Here is a 22,436-nt window from a genome sequence, read left to right as displayed (position 1 = left end):
ATTTCTTTGGACAAAAATGGGGAGAAATTAAGAATTTCCAATGAACATGCTACGTCTGTGGTTTCTGAAAATACCATCAGCTACACTCAGCTTTATCAAGTGACCCAACAGTCCAATATTAGGTATAATGAGAAAATGATTTGTGGGGCCTGCAGAATTTCAACAGAAAAGAAGAAGCGGTGAATCTCAGTCAGATTTGGAACCCCATTTTAAGGAATTCGAGAATATCGAACAGAATGACAACACGCAGCACGATTATTAATGTTCCAGGTTCAAGTACAGGTAGAAGTACAGGTAGAGATGCAAGTACCAATACAACTGATTATCTGACAAGGCATAAATACGCTTTACGAAGCCTAAAAGTTAGGCATCGGACAGCAAGCCATGATGGTTAAACCTCTGAAGAAGCCACTCGCGCCAGCGAAACGGCAGGAAGAAATTCCAAAAATCCACGGCTTTCAAACTCGAAAAATAAGGACACAGAAAAACTCAGCCGCGAAAGTCTGAACCATTTTGTCAAACTAGGTCACTCTGTAATTAATAATGATTTTTTTGAACTCCAGTTATGGATTTTGCAGTATATCACGACATCTGTACGTCAGAGCAACAAGTAAAATATTGTATTTCTTTCAGTTTGAAATACAGATTTCTTTTTATTGTATAAAATACTATTCTCTACATAGATTCCGTTTTACCTTTGGAATAGTGATTCATTCAAGAAAACGAAACAATTTTGAAGAATCGATCGTCAGCAGCTTCGTTTCTTTGAAGATCTACATCACTGAATGAAAGCTGAGGAAATTTCTTGACATGTGACTGGAAAATAACAGATTTATTTTCGAAATTTTCTGAATTCACTGAATCGACAATAAATGTCCATCAATTAACACAAACTCAAACCCGAACAGGAAAGATATCATTCGAAAATGTGACTATAGATACGTTTCAGTGAGCACGCAGTGAAACTTTCATTACTATTATTATTATTACATCTTTATTAGCTTTTATAATACGGTCCATATTTTTACCGTTCTTCGTAGTGAACAATAATGTACCAAAAATAAAAATTTTTACTTTCATCAGAGGCCTACTCTCCCCCCCAGCCAGGAAGGGGTACCCTGTGAAGGGCAGTACTGATGTCTAATGACTTTCATACTGCCACTATCTCTTAGTCATGAACCCATTTGGTTTCCTGACAAAAATCAGCTACAAGGGTATTGGAGCTAGGCTCCAACCTGATTGAACTGAGGATGAGCTTGGTCAAAAGCCTACTGAGGCCCTACTCTTTCTATTTTCTCTCTATCGAATGTCTCAATCATAAATGAAGTGAAAAACATCAATGGACTGGAATGGGGTCTATTGGAATGGGGTGTGGTGGAAGTGGAATGGAGGGGCGTGGGGGGAACAGGAATAGGAAGGAGTAGGAAGAAGGGGGATTGGAGAGGTCAGGAGCTTTGAGCCCAAATCTTCAATGTTGTTGAACCCATGCATTGGCTTATCCCTGTATTGCCGCAGGAGTAATGTTACTTTCACGGCTTTCATGTGGACCTCTTGCTGAACGGGTTCTAACTCAGCGACAGAGTTGTGATCACCTCTGTCAGGTGTCAAAAACTGAACCAAATTCATCATCCGCTCGGGTAGCAGCCCTGAAAAGGAAATCTCAAAATACTTGCTATATCATGGTCGCCGACCATGTGGAGGTAGGGAACTCCAGATGGCTTTACGGACTACATCCAGTAACATTCTGTCATGTAGACACTCCAAAATCGAAAGTCCACAGCCTTCTTGTTGACGAGGGAAGTACAACCGTGGAACGGACGATTTGGGATGTAAAATTCTATGGAGATGCATAATTTCACGAGACTTCAGGTCGAGTTGATACAGCTTCCCCCGAATTCAGTCCAGTCAGTCAGTCAGTCAGTACCAGATCTATCTAACTTTGTGCTGACACTTACCACGAAGAGAGTTTACTGCTGTTACCTCTTTTGGGGGCATTGTTCCTCCCTGAGGTAAATATATATATCTCCGGCATCCAGATGGTGCAAGACGCTTCCATTTGCAAGCTACACATCCTTCATGATTCCCACATCGTCCTCTTCTGAGTTGAATTGTTACACATTTTCATACCTATCGCGCGCATCTCCATGTGGCAGATAGGGGAACGGTCAGGGGACTGGAGGCCCTGTCCGAAAAACCAATTTGGCCTTACGGACGGGGTCGCCGGACTCCTGGTCAGTGACAGAAATAAGTAGGGTGAGGGGAACTAGAACCCTGCAAAAACCTTTGTAAAATATGCCACCGTGGACCAGCCTACCCAAGCTAAGGTGTATGGAATCGTGCCGACAGCTGAATGTCCTCAGGGTGATATGCGGTCACGAATGATCCCCTTGGGGAACTGGACGAAACTTCATTGTAATCATCCTACCTCTGGTAATGCGGGGCTCTGCTAGATGTAACCAACTCTTTTCTTGCTACTCGTGGGAACACACATGAACGAATAAACAGAAACAACAAGAATGAAAACCAATCACGAGGCTGGACAGAAGTGCTGACCCCAGTCTAAGGCGGCGTCTGGGGATGAACATAAATGCCCACTCCAATCTACCGCTTGGAATGAGACTGGACATAGCAGATCACCTCCAACAGCAAGGGCACTTCCTGCGGTGGGCACCAAGAGCTCCGCCTTGAATAAAGGCAAGGAACCGGCTGCCCCTGCAGGAAAGCTCTCTCACTTGTGCACCTCTACGGAGGTCCCCAAGAAGGTTGAAGAAGCAGCGCAATGACAGTTATATCGCTGCACCTTCCAGAACCTTCGCGAAGGCCACCGTGACACACCTCAAGGTTGCCAAAGAGAGTATGTCTTCGGAAAGTCTTGGCCTACACCTGCCAATACAAAGGAGATGTCTCCTACTGACCTGTTCACCTTCCTGGAAAGGACAGGATGGACGATGGCCTAGGAGGCGACTCCTCGGAAGGATGTACAATGGGTCATATGTGGCTTGAGTGCTGTGAGTCTACACTCATCCTCCCTACTATACACATACCAGGAGATACCGATAGCAATCGTGTACTCTTCAACCATGGCGCTCCTTTTCTCCAGAGGCATAAAGTTTGAGATCATCCATATGAACCAAAGACCTTATGCCTCCAGTTTCCGGGGGAGCCACAGTTACATCCTCGAGTATTTCTGAGCGTAAGAGATAATAGCAGTAGTGAGATGCAGAAAAGAAAGAAAAGAAGGGGACCGAGGGAGTAGCCCCGCTCTGTTTGAACACCAGCCTGAGCAGATGTTATGGTGTAGCGAGGCCACCAGAGTGGAATCAATTCTTCAAGGCGACCCACAATTTTCTCAAATTCAAGATGAGCTCATGCGATATTGTATCAAATGCCTTGCGGTAATCGATCCAAGCCATAGAGGGGTTACCTTAACACTGTATTGAGTCCTACGTCACACATCCATGACCATCTATCTATACATGATTATATACTTTCATAGGTGAATCTCGCGACTCGCGACTCAGGACATGTTGATGAAGCCTGAGTCCGAATTTTCAACATTCAATTAAATCTGTCTGGTTTTCCGTTAACCAGCTGTCGCACCCCTACGAACGACAACCCTCAGAAGCCGAAACTTGTGCGTGCTAAGGAATAACGAGGTCTAACGTGTGATTCCTAACACAGTTATTCATATAGGGCCTTCCGTTAATTTTTTGAGCATCTTCCTTCAGAGGTCACTGTTGAGCGAGGCAAGAAACCGCGTGGGTCGCATGCCTGCCCGGAGCGAAAGTAGAGGTAGACGCGACCTACGAGTATTCCGGTTGTCGTCGATCGTCGTTCGTGCGCGGTGCAGTCTCGTCGCGACTCATCGCGGGTCAAGTGTGCCTTGGTTACTCTTACTTTTCCACTGACGACGATTGTTTGTTCGAAGTTCCTCACCGATCCTCGCTTCGTGACGAAATTGTTGATGAGGTGAGTCGTCTTGGGTCTTCTTGGCATTTTTCATTATTGTTACGATAAAAGTACTGATAATGGGTTTCCACAAGGCACTCTTCTTGGGCCCCTTCGGTCTACAGTTAGCTTTATTTTGGGCTTTCATCTAAGCTAATATCAATAAATCAGTAGTGAAAATATTTCAAAGTATAAGCTTTTATTACCTGAATCTGAAGAAAAAATAAGTTCAAATTGAAGATTCACATGTTCTATAAAAAACATGAATATTTCTTCAAACTCATAGTGAGATGCAATTTAAAAATCATACAAAACCATCAATTTATTCTAATATCCTTCCAGTATTGTGAGTATGGCTAGACCAAGATCATTTTGAATTCAATAACACAATATATAAAAACAGCGAAGGCCTCGAATTGGGTAGTCCTTTAAGTCTTCTCTTCGCTGAAATTTTCATGAAAATATTACAAAAAACTGTTCAACAACATCCATTTCTCAAATGTGTTCATTAGTGCAAGTATGCTGACGATGTTATAGCTTGCTTCACGGTAACACATCGACAATTAGAGTCATTTTTCCAACATGACAATTCTATTCACAAAACCATAAAATTCATAATGAAACTAAAAACCAATTATTTCAATTTTGAGACCTTACAACAAATACAGCAAGTACAGCAAATATGATTTCGCAATTTACCAGGAACCAACCCATACAAACAATAACCGTTCTAATCCTCCTCATCAACATAAATCAGCAGCTAACCACAGAATGATCCACACAGAGTTGAATTTGATGAAACAAATTGCAATAAACAACAACTTCAATCCGACCAAAAACTTTCTAAACGGGCTATCAACCAAGTACTTGTATACCCCAACACCAAAATTATTACTGAAACCTACAGAATACATATACAGATGAAATAAAAAGAAAGCTTAAGATATAAAATAATAATAATACTAATAATAATATACTTTATTGTCATTAAGAATGAATCTTGTGGACAAAGCTTGTGAAAAATAAATACAAATGTAAGTATAGAAACATAAAATGTGAATTTAAAAAAAAACACCTTCAAAAAGTAAAGTTAGAACATACACTATAGTTCAACGCTATCATGACATACAATTCACTATTTCATAATGTTATTACATATGGATTATTAAATTGGGGACACTCTATCTACTTAGAGCCTATTTTTTTACTCCAAAAAAGAGCAATTAGCGCAATTGTAGGTTTAAACAGATTGGAAAGTTGTAAGCCGTGGTTTGTACAGCTAGGTATTTTGACGTTACCTTCATCAGTCATATATACTAACTTGGTATTCATAAAAGAAAATAGCAGCAACTATCAAACACTTAGTGATAATCATAATTATAATACAAGAAATAGAGACAACCTGCTGATTCCACAACATAAATTAGCAAGTACTAGTCGAAATTATTTAGGAATGAAACTGTTTAATAAATTAACTATTGAATTGAAAGATACACACCTGGAAATATTCAAAAAGAAACTGAAGAGTATTCTGTTGAGGAAAGCCTACTACGAAGTAAATGATTTCGAATTGTCCTAAGTTAATTTGAATTACAATTCCTGTTATTTTTTCATTCTTTTGTTTGTTTAAGTTTGTTTCAAATTATTACATAATACTCCTAACTCTTATTTATAAATATGACTTACAGATTTGTTAATATTCTATATGGACCTTGATTTGTTTATGTTTCACTTTTAAATTTCGTTTCATATGTCATGTGTTAGTAATAATGTTGTAATTTTACGTTGTAAATAATTTATAATTTACAATTTTATATATGTCATATATGTGTATTTTATGTGACTTGTCCAGACACCATGGTATACTGTGTGATCAATAAACCAAATAAATAAATAAATAAAATAAACTACTCATCAGGAGATTTTGTATAAAAAATACAGTCAGTAACTAAATACAAGAAATATTAGAATATCTATATATTATAGATACACCATTCTTCCTGGATCCCAACTATAAAAGGGCCAGATCTATTTTGTTTTTGTTTTGCGAATAAATTGTTATACTTTTTTGTCTCTTAACCCAAACCAGCATTGTTTTCCTGTTCATTGTAGTTGACATCTTCAGCTTCCTTTGTTGTGGGACAACATGGAAGTCTCGACAAGGTTTAAATTTCTTGTATTTTCCTTCGTGAGATATCTATCATTCAAGATGGAGTTGTGTTGATGATGAATTATTTATCTCTTCACAAAGTGAAGCTTCCTACGTATAGAAGACGGTGAATAACAAAACTAATTCAGTTTAATAGGTAGATCCAAAACAAGCCTCGAGAAGAGAATTTTTTCTAGTGATAGGAAAAAAGGGCTTATTTTGAATGTATTTTCCGCCAGAGTAGATCAGTAGATTTGGAACCAGGTGTGTGAAATAAATCTAAAGAAAACACTTTTCTCATTCCACATCTAAGTCTTTTTCATCTTCTGAAGATGCTAATTTTGGTCACAAAACGGGCTCCGAAAGAATAGTATATTGTATAACAATTGAGAAAAACGACATATTCCTCACGAGCGCAGAAGTTTGTTTGAAGTTTGAATTAAAGGGGTGAGAAATATGTCATTTTCTCACGCATTGTACACTGTACTTTTTCTACGGTTGCGTTGTTTTCAAGTATTGAAAATTTAAATACATATATAATAATACTTGTATGACATCAACTCATTGTTATATTTTAATTAAAATAGTAATTTTGGAGCATATTTTTCAGACTTGCGTTTTTGAAAATGCACGTAGTTTTACGTATTTTGATATATCAACACAGTTTTTAATAATTAAGATACTCCTCAGTATTGAGTACTGAGACCATAATGTTGATGATTTCAATCTTCCTGACAACTCTTCAAAATAAACTAAGAAGGTATTTTCGAAAAAAGAATTTACCTTGGCATTCATTTTCAAGTCCATAAAATTTCTGTAAGCGATTTTATATTTTTTTCTCGATGTGCTTTGTGGCAAATTATTGCAAACATCTCTATTGCTTTTCGAACAATTTCTGGAGGTGTATTTTCCAACTCTAAATCTTCCTGTTCCATTATATTCAATATTTAATAAATCTGAACTGTTTATACTATAACAATCAACAATAAAACTATTTTCGTTGGGTAAGTTGACAGCAATAATTGTGCAGTGATTCAGTTTTGTTGTTATGGAAACGCCGACAATGGGCTACTTGGATATTGCACGCGAATCGTAGGCGTAGCGTTGTCAACATGGAGAACGTGTCATATCAATCTGACATGTAACAATTCATGACTGACTTGGGTTATCGTCATAACAGTGAGAAATTATTTCTCATTGTAATGGCGAAAATTTCTCACTGCGTGAGAAATCTTTCGTTTTCAACGTATGGAAGCAATGAGAAACGTGCCACTGTTTTTGTTCTAGTATGATAACGGTGTTTCCTTCAGTCTGAGTGCCAAATTAAAAAAAAAACTGGTAGAATGGGGCTTGTGAAGCCTGTGAAGCTAATTTGTTGTGTCTTGAACGTGATCACCGGAAGAAGGGCTTTAGTGGAATATTACTGAGCCCTACACTCCACTCCATTCAAAAACAAGCAAATGTTTCATTTTTACTTTACAACTTCAGTAAAATTCGCTCAGATCTTTTGCTGTTCTTTAACAAGATTCCTATTGTGATTACTACAATAACAAGGTATATTTTATTGGTTTGAATAGCTTTTTCCTCGAGTCAAATGAGTCTACAAAGGGACATGATGCATTAGAAATATTCAGAAAAGCAATACCCTAATGACCAATGACCAATCCACTAGCTCGAACTGACCTACTTAGGCGAGTTAGCAGCAAATTATTCATCACATAATTTCATGGCACGAATGGGCCCAACCCATGAATACATGTTTGATCTCACAAAAAAGTTCCTTTAAGAACGATTACGGACATTTATACATACCAGATGGGTTCGTTCACACAAACATTCAAAACTCTCATGTCGGAAATATGTGGATTGAGGCTTATCTTTGAGTTATGCAAATTTTATGCAAGGCTCATTAATGTAACTGTATATTAATATCCAGGAGGTGCAATTTTCTTTAAGATTCGAGAAGAATAATAAGTTATGTAAGGTTGAATGTATGGGTCTTGATTTGGAGGAAGTGGTAATGGACGGTGAGTCATCTTTGTCACTATCTCGGTGTTTACTTTATTATGGATGCATAGAAACTAAAAATAGAATAATCAATACTCGTAAATGTTGATGTAAGCGAAAAATTCATTGCATTGTTATGGATACAATTCTGATTGTGGTAGTCATAATTTACACACCATATGGAAGCAATTTTTCTCAAATTCGAAAAAGTTTTTGTATAAAACAAATATTGACTTTTATAATTCTCAAATGAAAAGGAGTTAGACAGCTGACAGAAAAAAACAATTCGTTTACGGAACTGGCAGAATGAGCTGTTAAGCTTCAAAGTATAACAATCTATGATATTCTGAAAGATTTTATTCTGATTTCATGTGGATTTTTCAGATTAAAACTATGTAATTTCAAACCACACATCGTCTATCATTACCATGCCGGATATTGATGATAATTCGTCTCTTTCATAGTTGAACTATTTCAATTTAGGACTGACCTGAATAATTAGGTCATAATCTCCTTCATGTCCTAAATGAATCATTAGGGTTCGTTTATTTCATCAATTTTGAACAAATTTAAATCAGTGAAAGAAAATCCAGACAATTCATCATTCAGTTTTGTTTTTTAATTTTCCTGATATAGCCCTGAAGAAAGGTTTTGCTTTTGACTAATATCAAATAGTGTTATATTATATGTTAAATGTGATATATGCTAATTATCAAACCCTAAAAAAGTGGGGACCCGAAAGTTAATTTTTTCGTTTTATTCATCCCAGAAGACATGTTCACGAACAAAGAGTTTAAAACAAAAATTAAAATTATGCGATATTTTTACACAGTCTGCTAAGAGTGAATACTTGTGTTTGACTGGATTAGTTTAAAAATAAAGATTATGTTCAGTGTTATTAATGAAACAATATATAGAAAAGAAGGAATGTATCAATGATACTATTTTATCATGAATGAGGGTGAAATAAATTATCTGTTCAACTGAACTATTTCAATGTGAGCACATTTTCAATTTTGTCACTATTATTTAATATCCAACTCTGTATTTTTTTTTAATACTGTTGTTGTCAACTTTTTATTTTCTCGTGGAATCATATTATAAATTTTACAATACATATGCAGTGTTGTTACATTAAATATATACTACACTTAGCAATTTGAAAACATGCATTGGTCTTGGATCTTGTATCTTGTATCATACTGACGTTCTGTCATGTCAGTATTTGCAAAAAAATTTTTTACATAGATGGTACTACTGATTTTATAAAATGTTTGTCTGAAATTTAAAATGAAATATTTTCTGAATAAAACTTTTGATACAAATCTGGAAGATTTTCAAAAATTATTTTTATTGCATATTCGTTAATAGACTTGATAGATTTTAGTGAATTTTCATATGCACAACCCCAGACTATGATTCCCTAGGTCATAATATTGGAAAATGATGCATGATAAAACATCAATAGTGTTTTCACTTCAAATATATTGCTCAGAAGTCTGAACTTATAAAGACTTTTTTTGGTAATTCAAGTGAATGTTTTTTTGTTAATGTTAATTCAGGCAACAAACTATATAAATTCCTGAATATTTTATTTGTGAGGTTCTGTTTAATTTACGACTGCAATTGCATTTTTGAAAATGTTTCTGTAAACATTTCGCACTCTGAATTTTTATTTTATGAAATTCTGGTTGATATTTTTCACTACATGAAAATATCATGAATTCAGTTTTCGTGATATTGAGTGTGAGAAAGTCATAACTCAAGTTATGTTTCAAAATTGACTTGCCAAATTCAGCCTTCGATATAGTCTCATCCCAGTTATCTCCATCCACTACATATACAGTGCCATCTGCATATGAATACAGATTACCATCAAGATTTGTATTTAGTAAATCATTAATGTAAATCAAAAAAAGGACAGGTCCTAGAACCGTGCCTTGAGGAACACCACACTTTGTTATTTGTTGGTTACTCTTGTATTCATTTATGTTAGATATTAAGTTATTTAGAACACTGGGTATATTTTAGATTGTAAAAAGTGTTAATATAAAAAGTATGTTTTTTGTATAAGGCATCGTTTCCCGAGCCGCAGTGTGAAATAAAACAGCTTGAGATTGAGTTGGTTGTATTAATATTTTGGCCCTATTCAAATTAATAGTGATCTAAAACATTGGCGACGAGGATTCTTATCGTAACCAAAAAACGCAGTGAACAAAATGCCAGAGACGACAACTACCGAAATAGTGGGACTTTTAGGTTCGCTTAGTACCTTTAATCATGAAAACTCTGACTTTTCGGTTTTCCTCGAAAGATTGAAGCAATTTTTCATTGCTAATAACATTACGGAAGAAAAACGTAAAAAGGCTATTCTCTTGAATACGCTTTCCGAAAAATGTTATATATTAGTTAGGAACTTGTGTGTTCCAAACCTTCCAGAAGATAAACCTTTCGAAGATTTATGCAATTTGTTATCAGAACATTTGGCTCCAGTTAAATCGTTATTTGCTGAACGGCTAAAATTTTACACAGCAAGTCGCGAAACTAGTGAAAGTGTTGCGGACTGGGAAGCTAAAATAAAGAAATTAGCTTCAAATTGTCAGTTTGGTGACGAACTTGGAACAGTTATGAGAGATATCTTTGTTATTGGCATAAATGACTCAAAAATCATGGACCGTTTATTTGAAGAAGACGCTTCAAAATCATCAGTAAATTTAAAACAAATGGTAAAGTTGGCACTATCCAAGGAATCGGCTTTGAAGGAACATACCGTCAGACAGAGTTGGGGAGCTGTAAACATCAAGGCTGAACCGGTAAATTTTCATTGCCAACGCAGTCAAGGGCAACGTTATACCCAGCGATCTGATCCAAGGGTGAAACAGGGTTCATCATCTTACACTGGGGGTAAGCATCATGGAAAGATTCAAGCGGTAAGCAGCTCAAAATTATGTTCAGTGTGCGGTCGGAAAAATCATTTGACAAGTGATTGTACCTATAAAAATTGCATATGCTATAGATGTGGAATAAAGGGTCATTTAGCTCCTGTTTGCAAAGAAATTACTCAACATTTTTTGAGTGTAGCTGAACCAGAAATTGTTTCCGATGATTCACTTTTTAATATTCGCAATTTAGATTCAGATATTGATTTGAAGGGCAATGTGAAACCAACTTTTGTAAATTTATTGGTAGAAAATATTCCGTTGAGATTCGAAGCAGATTCAGGTTTTGCTCACGCAGCAATTTCAGAAAAATTATATGACAAACATTTTCAATGTAAAAAATTGTATAAAAACGACTTAGCTTTTAAAGTTTATGTAGGTCTTACTTTTGAACCTTTAGGATTTCTAAATTTACATATTACCTATGAAGGAACAAAATTAATTTTGAAAACTTATGTTGTTAAAAATGGGGGTCCTCCACTTATTGGAAGAAACGGTTTGAATCAGAAAAACCTATTGCTTTTGCTTCGCGGTTACTCAATAAGGCGGAAATTGGTTATTCCCAGATTGAAAAAGAAGCTCTTGCAATAATATTTGGTGTAAAAAAATTTTTTCAATACCTATACGGACAACATTTCTATTTATTTACTGACCATAAACCATTAATAGCTATTTTTGGTGATAAAAAAGGGTTGCCAGTTTTTGCAGCAAATCGTTTACAAAGATGGGCGCATATTCTTTCAGCGTTCAGATACGATATTAAGTACGTGAAATCTGAAAATAATACGGCTGACTTTTTATCTAGATCACCTTCAAAAAACGAAGGTAAGGAATGTAAAATAAAAACCTTATGTTCAAATCCAAATATTTCATATATGAAATATGTTGAAGAATCGTGTTTACCCATAAATTCCACAGTGGTAAAAAAAGAAACGTTCAGAGACTCTGTTTTGAGCAAAATAAGTTTTTATGTTCGGAACGGTTGGCCTGATAGATGTCCAGCAGAAAACATGAAACCGTATTTTTTGCGTAAAAATGAGTTAACGGTGGAACAGGACTGCCTTATGTGGGGATATCGATTAGTAATTCCTCCGAAATTACGACAGTTAATTCTGGGAGAACTACATTCATCACATATGGGTATGGTAAAAATGAAATCTTTGGCGCGCTCATATGTGTGGTGGCCATCGATGGATGGGGAAATTGAAAATACGGCACGAGGGTGTGAATCATGTCAACGCTTCTCAAGTAATCCTCCAAAGGCTTCCCTAACAGTTTGGAATTGGCCGCGAGAACCATGGACGAGATTGCACGCTGATTTTTTTGGACCATTGTTCAACAAAAACTTCTTAGTGGTGGAAGATGCAACTTCGAAGTGGATAGAATGTGTAGAAGTTGGTAATATCACGGCTTCAACAACCATAAAATTTTTCAGGGAACTTTTTTCCAGATTTGGCTTACCACGTGAACTTTGCACTGATAATGCGAAAACGTTCACATCTGAAGAATTTCAGAATTTTTTGTCAGCTAGTGGCATAAAACATTCTACGGGTGCTCCTTATCATCCCGCAACAAATGGTTTGGGAGAAAGTGGGGTAAAGATAATGAAAAATGCTATTTTGAAAGCAAGAGACCAAAATACAAATTCTGACTTGCATCTGATTATAAATCGGTTTTTGTTTCAATATCGAAATACACCTCATACCACAACAGGTGAAAAACCATCAAAATTATTAATAGGTCGTTCTTTACGCTCTAAATTCGATCTATTAATGCCTTCTGTCAAAAATGTTGTGAATAATAAACAAAATTATCAAAAATCATATTACAAAAATAAAAGAGACATATTTTTCAATGAAAATGATCACGTATGGGTAAGAGATTTCAGATCTGGTACACCTCCTTGGTGTTCAGGAATAGTCCAGAAGGTTCTTGGCTTGAAAACATACTTGGTTCAAACAAATTGTGGAATGAAATGGAAAAGGCATAAGAACCAAATGAAATCTAGACTGTCAGTTGCAACAAAACCTGAACCTGTTTCAATCATTCCCCGATCTGATTTGAACGAAGGAGAAACTGTTAATAATGTAGATTCTAAGGTAAACAGGAATGGCAGCGAAAACATAGTTAGTGAAAATGTAAGTACATCTGAAACTTATTCCCCTAAGTTATTGAGACGTCGAAGTCAGTTGAAACAACCGGATAGGTTAAGAATGTGATTAGAATTTATAGAAGTTTTCTTTGGGTGACATTATTTTTAGGGAAGAGGTGTTAGATATTAAGTTATTTAGAACACTGGGTATATTTTAGATTGTAAAAAGTGTTAATATAAAAAGTATGTTTTTTGTATAAGGCATCGTTTCCCGAGCCGCAGTGTGAAATAAAACAGCTTGAGATTGAGTTGGTTGTATTAATATTTTGGCCCTATTCAAATTAATAGTGATCTAAAACAATTTATTTTTACGAACTGTTTTTTTGTTTCTTAAGTAACTTCAGAAAAGTTCAAGGCAAACACATCAATTGTATTAATGTATATTCAAATATTTGTTAGTCAGACTGTTTCAGTTTACTTGAGAATGGTTTAATGAACTGAGACCTAACGTAACAAATAAAAATGTCAGTAGAAATTAGACAAAAGTTATTTTTTTTATCCTATAATTTTTATTATGGATATCTACAAAATAAATAGGTCATCCATTGAAGTTATATCCATCATATATTTTTATCAAATGTGTGGATTAGATTATTCGCTGCAATATATCCTATAATAATTCTCATGAAATGAAATTAAAAGTTCTTCGAACCTAGCATACATCCTTGACACGTTAGAGGTGAATACACCAACATGAATTGAACTATACAGTATCACTTTATAATAATCAAATTGATTTATTGACTTCGTAACAACAAGCCAATTAACTTGAAATGACTTTGAACGCCTTGTTTCCTATTTCCTCTTTGAATATGGATTCCTCATCAAGTAGTAAAATAGGACACCCTCTGACCTAGTGAGTGCCGTGGAATATCGTTGGTAATTTATGTTCCGTGTCTATTTGTGACATCGTTCATTCAAAATGTCGTTTACCTCAGTTAGAAGTTCAGTATAATTTTAAAAAGTTGGAGCTGATGCATGTCTGATACTGGTAATATCAAACATTCTACAGGTAAAATCATACTACACTAGTAATGAAGTTAACATCACCGATTGTACGTTATTATGGAGTCACTCATTCCGAAGACTGTTTGGTTCGTGTATAAATAAATTTAATCAAAAGAGAAACTGATTGAAAATTGAAATTGAGTCCTTAAATGAGAAAGATATATTCATGATATTGTAACAAGACGATTGTGGATACTAACAATCGAAACATCGTGTAGTAACTTGGTTTGAAATTTTCTTTTTAATTTTTTTACATTTTAAATATTTCTTCGTATTATTTTATATTTTTTTATAATTTTTTTCATTTCTTGCTTATTTTTTATTTTTATCCTTTTCAATTCATCTTTACTTTGTGGTCATTTTCATCTTTTATCTTGATTACTTCATTCATTTTATTGTATTTCCATTTCACATTTTATTGCTCATACTTCATTAATATGTTAGCTATTCAATTTAATTTTATTTGTTTTGTCATAAATTTCGAATCTATGAAAATAAAATCATATCAGACAATGGAAGTCTGAACTAATAAAATTCACTGAAATAGAGTTACTTATTTTGAAATTGATTACTTCCTTCCTTTCTTTGGAAGATTCCCTCATCCTTTTTTTTTGTATCAAGATGGAGTAGTAGATAGCCAAAAAGTTTCTTTCCCAAAAATTAATCACTCTTAAAAATATAACCCCTTCAATTCACACAGTTAACAAACGTTTTGAAGTTCATCAATTCTCTCCACCATTCGATCACAATCACAATAGAGATGGAACAGGACGAATTTATACATTTTTCAGACTTGACAATAACAAAAGTTAACAACAAACATGATTTTTCAATTTATCGTAAAACGGCACATACAGATATTATCATTCATAATTCGTCCACTCACGCATATCAGCTTGAGATAGCAGCTTTCAACAGTATGATCCACAGACTGACAAATGTACCCTTGTCAGAAGCGAATTTCAATAAAGAACTGAATATAATAAAGCAACGATTACGATAGCGGTCTGATACATTCTTTATTATCAAAAATGTTATACAGTGAAGCTTTGAAAAAAGTTTACCCATTCGAAGAGAAGAGGTTAAAAGTTATAGAACCTTAACCTACTTAGGCCAACCCACTACAAATATTTCAGATTTTCTGCACAGCAAAGGTGTAAATACTGCTTTCAAAACCAACAACAACTTGGGCATGCACATTAAAAATAACAAAGATAAAAGTTCAGTTTCAGAAAAATCAGGAGTGTATACATTAACGTTCAAAGCCCGCATAAAGGAACACAAATATAATTTTCAGAATGGAAAAATAAATTCCACATATGCCAGTCATTCAATCTTATAGGGACATGAGTTCAACCATGAATACAAACCCCTCCATTTCCAGAAGAAAAGTTTGAAACTTAACCTGTTGGAGAGTATGGAAATAAACAAATTCAAAAACTGTCAGAATCTTATGAACGATCAAACTGAATTGAATAATTCGCCATTATTGAATCTGTTCATTCGCAGGTAAAAATAGTTAGTTATATTTTCAGGTATACTTTCAGGTATACCAGACCGTTTCAGGTAGATTCATTATTTAGGTAGACGAATAGGTACTGGGTTATAGTATAAAATGGTGTAATTTAGAAGTAACTCTCAGTTTATGCTTGAAGAAGCTATTGTATTGAGAAACACGTGTCGTGGTTTTTGTAAAACCCTTATAGTGAAAATCATACAATAAACTGTATTGATTAGTTTTTTGTCCAACTTTAGTCTTATCAATATGATAGATCTAGAAAGAATTGTTAATTGCGCAAATGAATCAGTATACTATTGCAGTATTTCTTAACCTTCCAAGGATATTTGAAACTGTAGATAGATGCAGACTGATTAGTAAAATTGAAAGCGGAGGTATTGATGAAATAACACTAAACTGGATCATAAATCATCCGAGCAATATACAGCAAAGGTTGAAACTAGAGGAAGCTTATTCGGATCAAATGCAAAATAATATAGGTATACTCCAAGGATAAATTTTGGGACCATTCTTATTCCTCAAATATGTAAATGACATTGTAACCATGGCAGAAGAATGTAGAATTCACTTATTTGCCGGCGATACCCTACTGTAGTGAAGATGTACATGAGTGTGTTGATACTATAAACGCTAGTCTTGAAAGGGTGTATAGATATTGCTCTGCAAATCTGCTGAAGGTGAACGTAAATAAAACAAAATGGATGTTATTAGGGGAGTTGAAAGACACGCCAGATGAAGCCATTGTATGGCGAAACACGTGTTGCGTTTTTGTAAAACAATTTAGTGAAAATCTCACAATAAAGTGTTTTTGGAATACGTTAGTTATGGATTTTCATCAAGTATCGGCCGATTCCATCATATATTATTAGGGGAACATAGAGATCATAATAATGATAACCTACTTCTACAATTGAGAAGGTATAAAGAGTATAGAGAAGGTAAACAAATTCGTGTACTTGGGTGTAACTATTGACAGCAACTTGAAATTCAAGGGACACGCCAATCAAGTTATCAAAACAATAGCTTACAAAATCAACTATTTAAAAAGATTTTCTGATTGATTCGGTCGTTACTTGATGAAGATACATAGTAATTTAAAAATTTATTTTAAAAAGATGTTCCCCATATATGAGCCAGTGGTCTGAATTATTAGTCTACAACTCCATAATCCTTCCACATTTGAATGATTGTTCTAACATTCTGTTCTTTCTCAATCAAAATTAAATAAAGAGACTACTGAAGCTGCAGAATCGTGCTATGCGAATAATCTTACAATGTTCAAGGATAACACCCATAGCAAATATGTTGCAAACCCTTCAATGGCTACCAGTGAAGAAACTTTTCGAGTACAAAAAGTACTCAGTACAATGTATGTATGTATGTGTTCATTCGTTCCATATATAGCCATTAACAAATTGCACAAGAGTGGATCTCACATCCAAATACGATACCTAATAGGCCTGGGAAACTCCCGTTTGTTTTCCATTATATTTATATCAGATTACTTTGTGGAATGGGCGTCCAGTTTCATTTCTTGGGGCACTCCTAGTTTCCAATGCGGATAATATTTCAGGAAGCTATGCGCCTGGCAAGGGTTGGGCATAATTTGTAGATGGAAAGTTGGCACGCATGGTGAATTATCAGGTCAATTTTTTCATGTTCCAACGTTCAGGGGTATTAGAGGTCATTCACTAAATGATAACGCCATCACAAACGGTGGGTTTGTGATAGCCCCCATTCTATTTTTAATGGCTGAAAATGTACTGGAGGAATCATGAAGCTCGAAAAGTGGGAGTCCCACCATTTAAACGATCGAGGTAGGTCTGCGCAACCAAAACGATCCTTTTTTCGATTGGATCCTCACATGTGATGGAAAGTGGATTCTCCACGACAACAGGTGCCGTTCTGGACAGTGGTTGGACACTGATAAGCTACCCAGACACTTCCCAAAATCCACCAGAAAAAAACCATGGTCACTGCATTGGTCAGGAGCTGCTGTGATTCACTATAACTTTCTGCAGCCGGACCAAACATCACAGTAGAGTATTATTGTGGGAAAAATCTACAGAATTTACTGACAATTACGTCAGCAGCAGCCAGCACTGGTTAACAGCAGAGGTCCGATCCTGCTCCACAATGACTCCCGTCCTAAGGTTACACTGTCCGAAAATTAAACGAATTTACCATCGAAGTTCTGACTCATCCACCACACTCCCCAGACCTGTCGCCAACTGACTTACAGCTTTTCGAGCTCTTCAATAAATTCATCATCGGTAGAACCTTCACCACAAAGAAACGACCGTCGTCGACTCCATCGAACCCAGAGCACCCAATTTTCGTGCTGACGAAATTATTCGATCTGTGTTACATTGGCAAAAGGGCACTGATTCAAATGGTACTGTTTTCGATTGAATTGAATGAGTATTCACCGAGATATTACAGTTCAAAGTAGACTGATAAACACGGACAACCTCATTTATTTTTCCATTTATTTATTCCGAAACAAATAGACAGAGCCTAGTAATATGTTCCTTAGTAGCTACAAGTACAATTTTCAATAATTTTTTCTTCAAATACAGAAAAAGGAAAAATGGGAATATCAGATTACAAAAATTGGCCTGATACTGAAAATAATGTCAATAGAAAAAACCTAGTGAACTGATATGAATGTAGGGAGCTGTTGTGGTACGTTCACATTCTTCAGCAGAATCAGGAATTGATAACCTTTCTTAGGTTAAATTCAAGTTTTGAATGTGATGGCTCAAAGATAAATATAAAATGTAAATTATTCAACAAATCTCAGTCAGTTTTTTGTAAGTACCGCTCTACAGCAGAGGCAGTTCTCAATGTGGTAAGTGAAGTAGTCGAGCAAGGTAACCACACAGTTATTAAGCTCTGCGACCTCTCTAAGGCGTTCGACTGCGTCTCTCACGACATATTATTGGAAAAACTATAATACCATGACGTCAGGGGAGTGTATCTATCCTTCATAAAATCATATTTGTCGAATAGATATCAAGCAGTCAGTAGCAATAATTGTATCTCGAATTTAAAACTCGTTAAACATGGTGTTCCTCAAGGATCAGTATTGGGACCACTTCTTTTCATAATTTACGTGGATGACATTAGTAACTTCATGCATCCATATACATATGTTTAGAATATCTATCTAGAATATCAAAGAAAGTCGATGAGAAAGCAGAAAGTTGGTTTGTGCCAAATAGACTGAAACTGAATACAGATAAAATGCAACAGTTACAGTTCTCAGCAAGCTCTGCCGCTACATCAAGTGCAAGTGTTAAATTACTTGGATTAATTGTCGATAATATTCTCACTTGGACCTGTCACATTGACCAATTGAGTAAAAAATTATCTAGAACTCTTTTTTCATTGCGTCATTGAGAAATATAACTAATATCGATACACTGAAAATAACATATTTCTCTCTCTTCCATTCTCACATTAGCTATGGTGTTAGACTCTGGGGCAACTCAACTATGGCTGTAAAAATTTTTAAATTGCAGAAAAAAGCTCTCAGAATAATTACTAGTTCTGGTTATAAGGATCATAGTCTACCTCTCTTTTTGAAATTGAGAATAATGCCGTTACCCACATTATTTTTGTACAACTTTCTCATAGAAATTCATAAAAAATCAACTTCAATAATCAAGCAATCAGACCTTAATGACTATGATACCAGACATTGTAACAAATTTCGGACACACCTGTCGTTTGAGTAAATCACAAAAGAACACACTGAATTTCGACCTCTACAAATATCTTCCCGATAGTTTCAAAATTCTAAGTATGTCCAAATTCAAAAAAAAACATAAAAAATCATCTTTTGAGTTTCTGCTTGTATTCTGTCGAAGACCACGTGAATCATTTTGAATGTTTATAATGTCAACATACATACTCAATGTTGTTCTTATATTCTTGTATTTGTGTTTCTCGTTTGTTCTTATAATATTTTGATTGTTTAACAAATTACTTTCATGCTATTTCTTGACTTGCTACAAACATTTTATCATGTAACGTGGTGAAATAAATTATCTTTCTTCCTTTCTAACCTAAGAATTTTCGTATATTTATTATACATTGAACAAATTCTGTCAATAGGAGATTCATGTTGATTGCCATGAAAAGTATTTTGTCGCGGACGAATAACTGACAGCGGAACATAATAGTTATTCAAATGGAATTAATTTTGGTACTGTCCAAATGTGTCTTTGAAATTAATCAGTTTCTTTATTTGTTTTCAGAATGAAATAGGCTGTGATCACCTGGACACTTGTAATAAGAAATCACAATGACGTCAAAACTATTCCAGATGCAAGTGAGTATATTTCTACTGCAAAAACCAATTGTTTTGATTCAAACACACAGACGTTTATGAATATGATTCACTTCTATAAGCATCAACTTCATTTGGAAAGTCATTATACCAACTGAAAACCCACTTGAAAGTGGCTGCCTAGATTTGATAAGTATCTAGTTGATTTCCATCTATTTTTTGCTAATTATCCTACGCGTATCTTGTTAGCTGAAACAAAAAATGTCGAACAATCGCCATGTAGGAGACTTGTCGACTTTGGTTGAGTGCCGTGTGGTATAAAATTATGTTAATTAAAACGTGACTCTGATGGAAACACTTCCCGCACACCAAAACTAGAGCACCGTGTTTCGATAATCGAATAGAATGATCTGAAAAAAAGTAAATTCACAAGCCAAAGTGGTTGACCAATTATCGCAGATATAGGCCTCTCTTTTTAAAAACGACCGCGGAAACTTCCGAAGAGTAATATATGGAGGAGTAGTTGGAAATTTGTATAAAACAGAAATACGTTCAAATTGACACGGGTGTACTACAAATGAAGAATCACTGTCAATCTTTATGGTCAATCTGTTCCTGAGCATATTTTAATTTTGGGTCCATTTTTAAGAGAATACTCCCGAATGTGAAGTTCACGTTTTAAACCAAAAACAATGAAGGTGTATGTAGGGAGAATATCAACATCCCAAAGCTGATCTCATTTTTTCACAACAAAAAATGGTAGAACTACGTTTCCTTGCCCATAGGCTGGTTCCTCTTGAGCAAAGAAAGATACAACATCGAAAAAAAATTTATTAAAGAAATAGCTTAAAGTAGGTTAGGTTAGGTTAGCTCAGGTACGGCTATGCCGACCTCCTAAAACCTGATTTGGTCTCCAGTGGGGCAGGTACAAAGCATGTGCTCTGCTGTTTCATCATTCTCCAAGCACAGGTGACACACACTGTTTTCCGACAGTCCGAGTCTCTGCATATGATGATTCAAATGACAGTGACGTGTAAGGCCTGTTAGACATCGTAGTTGATCCCTACTGTAGTCCAACAACTGTTTGGTATCAAGCTTCGAAGGGTGAATAAACACCTTGTTGTGAGCTAATCCTGGATCTGCCAGGAGTCCATAAATCTTCTTGCCATCAAACTGTTCAATCTTTGTTTGACAAAGCTTAAAGCGATGCCAATGACAGGTTCTGGTCCGATGGAGCTGGTTGCAGCACCCATTTCTGCAAGGGAGTCAGTAGTCCACGAAAGTCCAGGCCACTATGGCCAGAAATTCAAACCAGAGTCATTTTCCATCATTTTCCTGTCTTCTGACAGTCCGAGTCTCTGCAAAATGATAATTCAAATGACAGTGATGTGTAGGAAGGCCTGTTAGACATTGTAGTTGATCCCTACTGTAGTCCAACAACTATTTGGTATCAAGCTTCGATGGGTGAATGAACGCCTTAAAGCGAGTCAATCCCGGAAGATTCTGCCAGAAGTCCACAAATCTTCTTGCCATCCAGCTGTTCAATCTTTGTTTGGCAGAGCCTAAAGCGATGCCAATGACAGGTTCTGGTCCGATGAAGCTGGTTGCAGCACCCTCTTTTGCAAGGGAGTCAGCCGTCCAAAAAAGTCCAGGCCACTATGGCCAGAAATCCACACCAGAGTCATTTTCCATCATTTTCCTAACAGAGGTGACACACACTGTCTTCTGACAGTCCAAGTCTCTGCAAAATGATAATTTGAATGACAGTGACGTGTAGGAAGGCCTGTTAGACATCGTAGTTGATCCCTATTGTAGTCCAACAACTGTTTGGTATCCAGCTCTGAAGGGTGAGTAAACGCCTTGGAGTGAGTCAATCCTGGAAGATTCTGCCAGAAGTCCATAAATCTTCTTGCCATCCAGGTGTTCAATATTTGTTTGGCAAAGCCTAAAGCGAAGCCAATGACAGGTTCTGGTCCGATGAAGCTGCTTGTAGCACCCTCCTTTGCAAGTGAGTCAGCAGTCCAGGAAAGTCCAGGCCACTATGGCCATAAATCCAGACCAGACTTATTTTCCATAATTTTCCAAACAGAGGCGACACACATTGTCTTCCGACAGTCCGAGTCTCTGCAAATGAAATTCAAATGACAGTGACCTGTAAGAAGGCCTGTTAGACATCGTAGTTGATCCCTACTGTAGTCCAACAACTGTTTGGTATCAAGCTTCGAAGGGTGAATAAACACCTTGTTGTAAGCTAATCCTGGGAGTCCATGAATCTTCTTGCGATGTCTATGACAGATTCTGGTCCAATGAAGCTGCATGTAGCACTCTCCTTCGCAAGGGAGTCAACAGCGTCATTACCTTCCACGCCAATATGGCCAGGAATCCAGACCAGATACAATATGTTAAGTCTTCCTATTGAG

General features: G+C 35.9%; 1 protein-coding gene across 2 annotated transcripts in view; it reads left to right on the top strand.

Annotated features, from left to right (window-relative positions):
- The first annotated feature begins 3,810 nt into the window (after window positions 1-3,810).
- LOC111515691 (uncharacterized) overlaps window positions 3,811-22,436 on the top strand; it is a 44,783-nt gene continuing 26,157 nt past the window's right edge. For both annotated transcript variants that reach the window (XM_074176492.1, XM_023171902.2), the window contains exons 1-2: window positions 3,811-3,969; window positions 19,985-20,058. In XM_074176492.1, coding sequence (XP_074032593.1) covers window positions 20,032-20,058 — 27 coding nt within the window. In that variant the 5' untranslated portion in view covers window positions 3,811-3,969; window positions 19,985-20,031. The remainder of the gene's footprint in view (window positions 3,970-19,984; window positions 20,059-22,436) is intronic.

The sequence above is a fragment of the Leptinotarsa decemlineata genome, unplaced genomic scaffold, assembly GCF_025532065.1.
Source record: "Leptinotarsa decemlineata unplaced genomic scaffold, Ldec_3_MD MMD2_tig00001719_RagTag_RagTag, whole genome shotgun sequence".
NCBI lineage: Eukaryota > Metazoa > Arthropoda > Insecta > Coleoptera > Chrysomelidae > Leptinotarsa > Leptinotarsa decemlineata.
The sequence above is the reverse complement of the archived record's forward strand: the minus strand, read 5'-3'. Positions and strand labels throughout refer to the sequence as shown.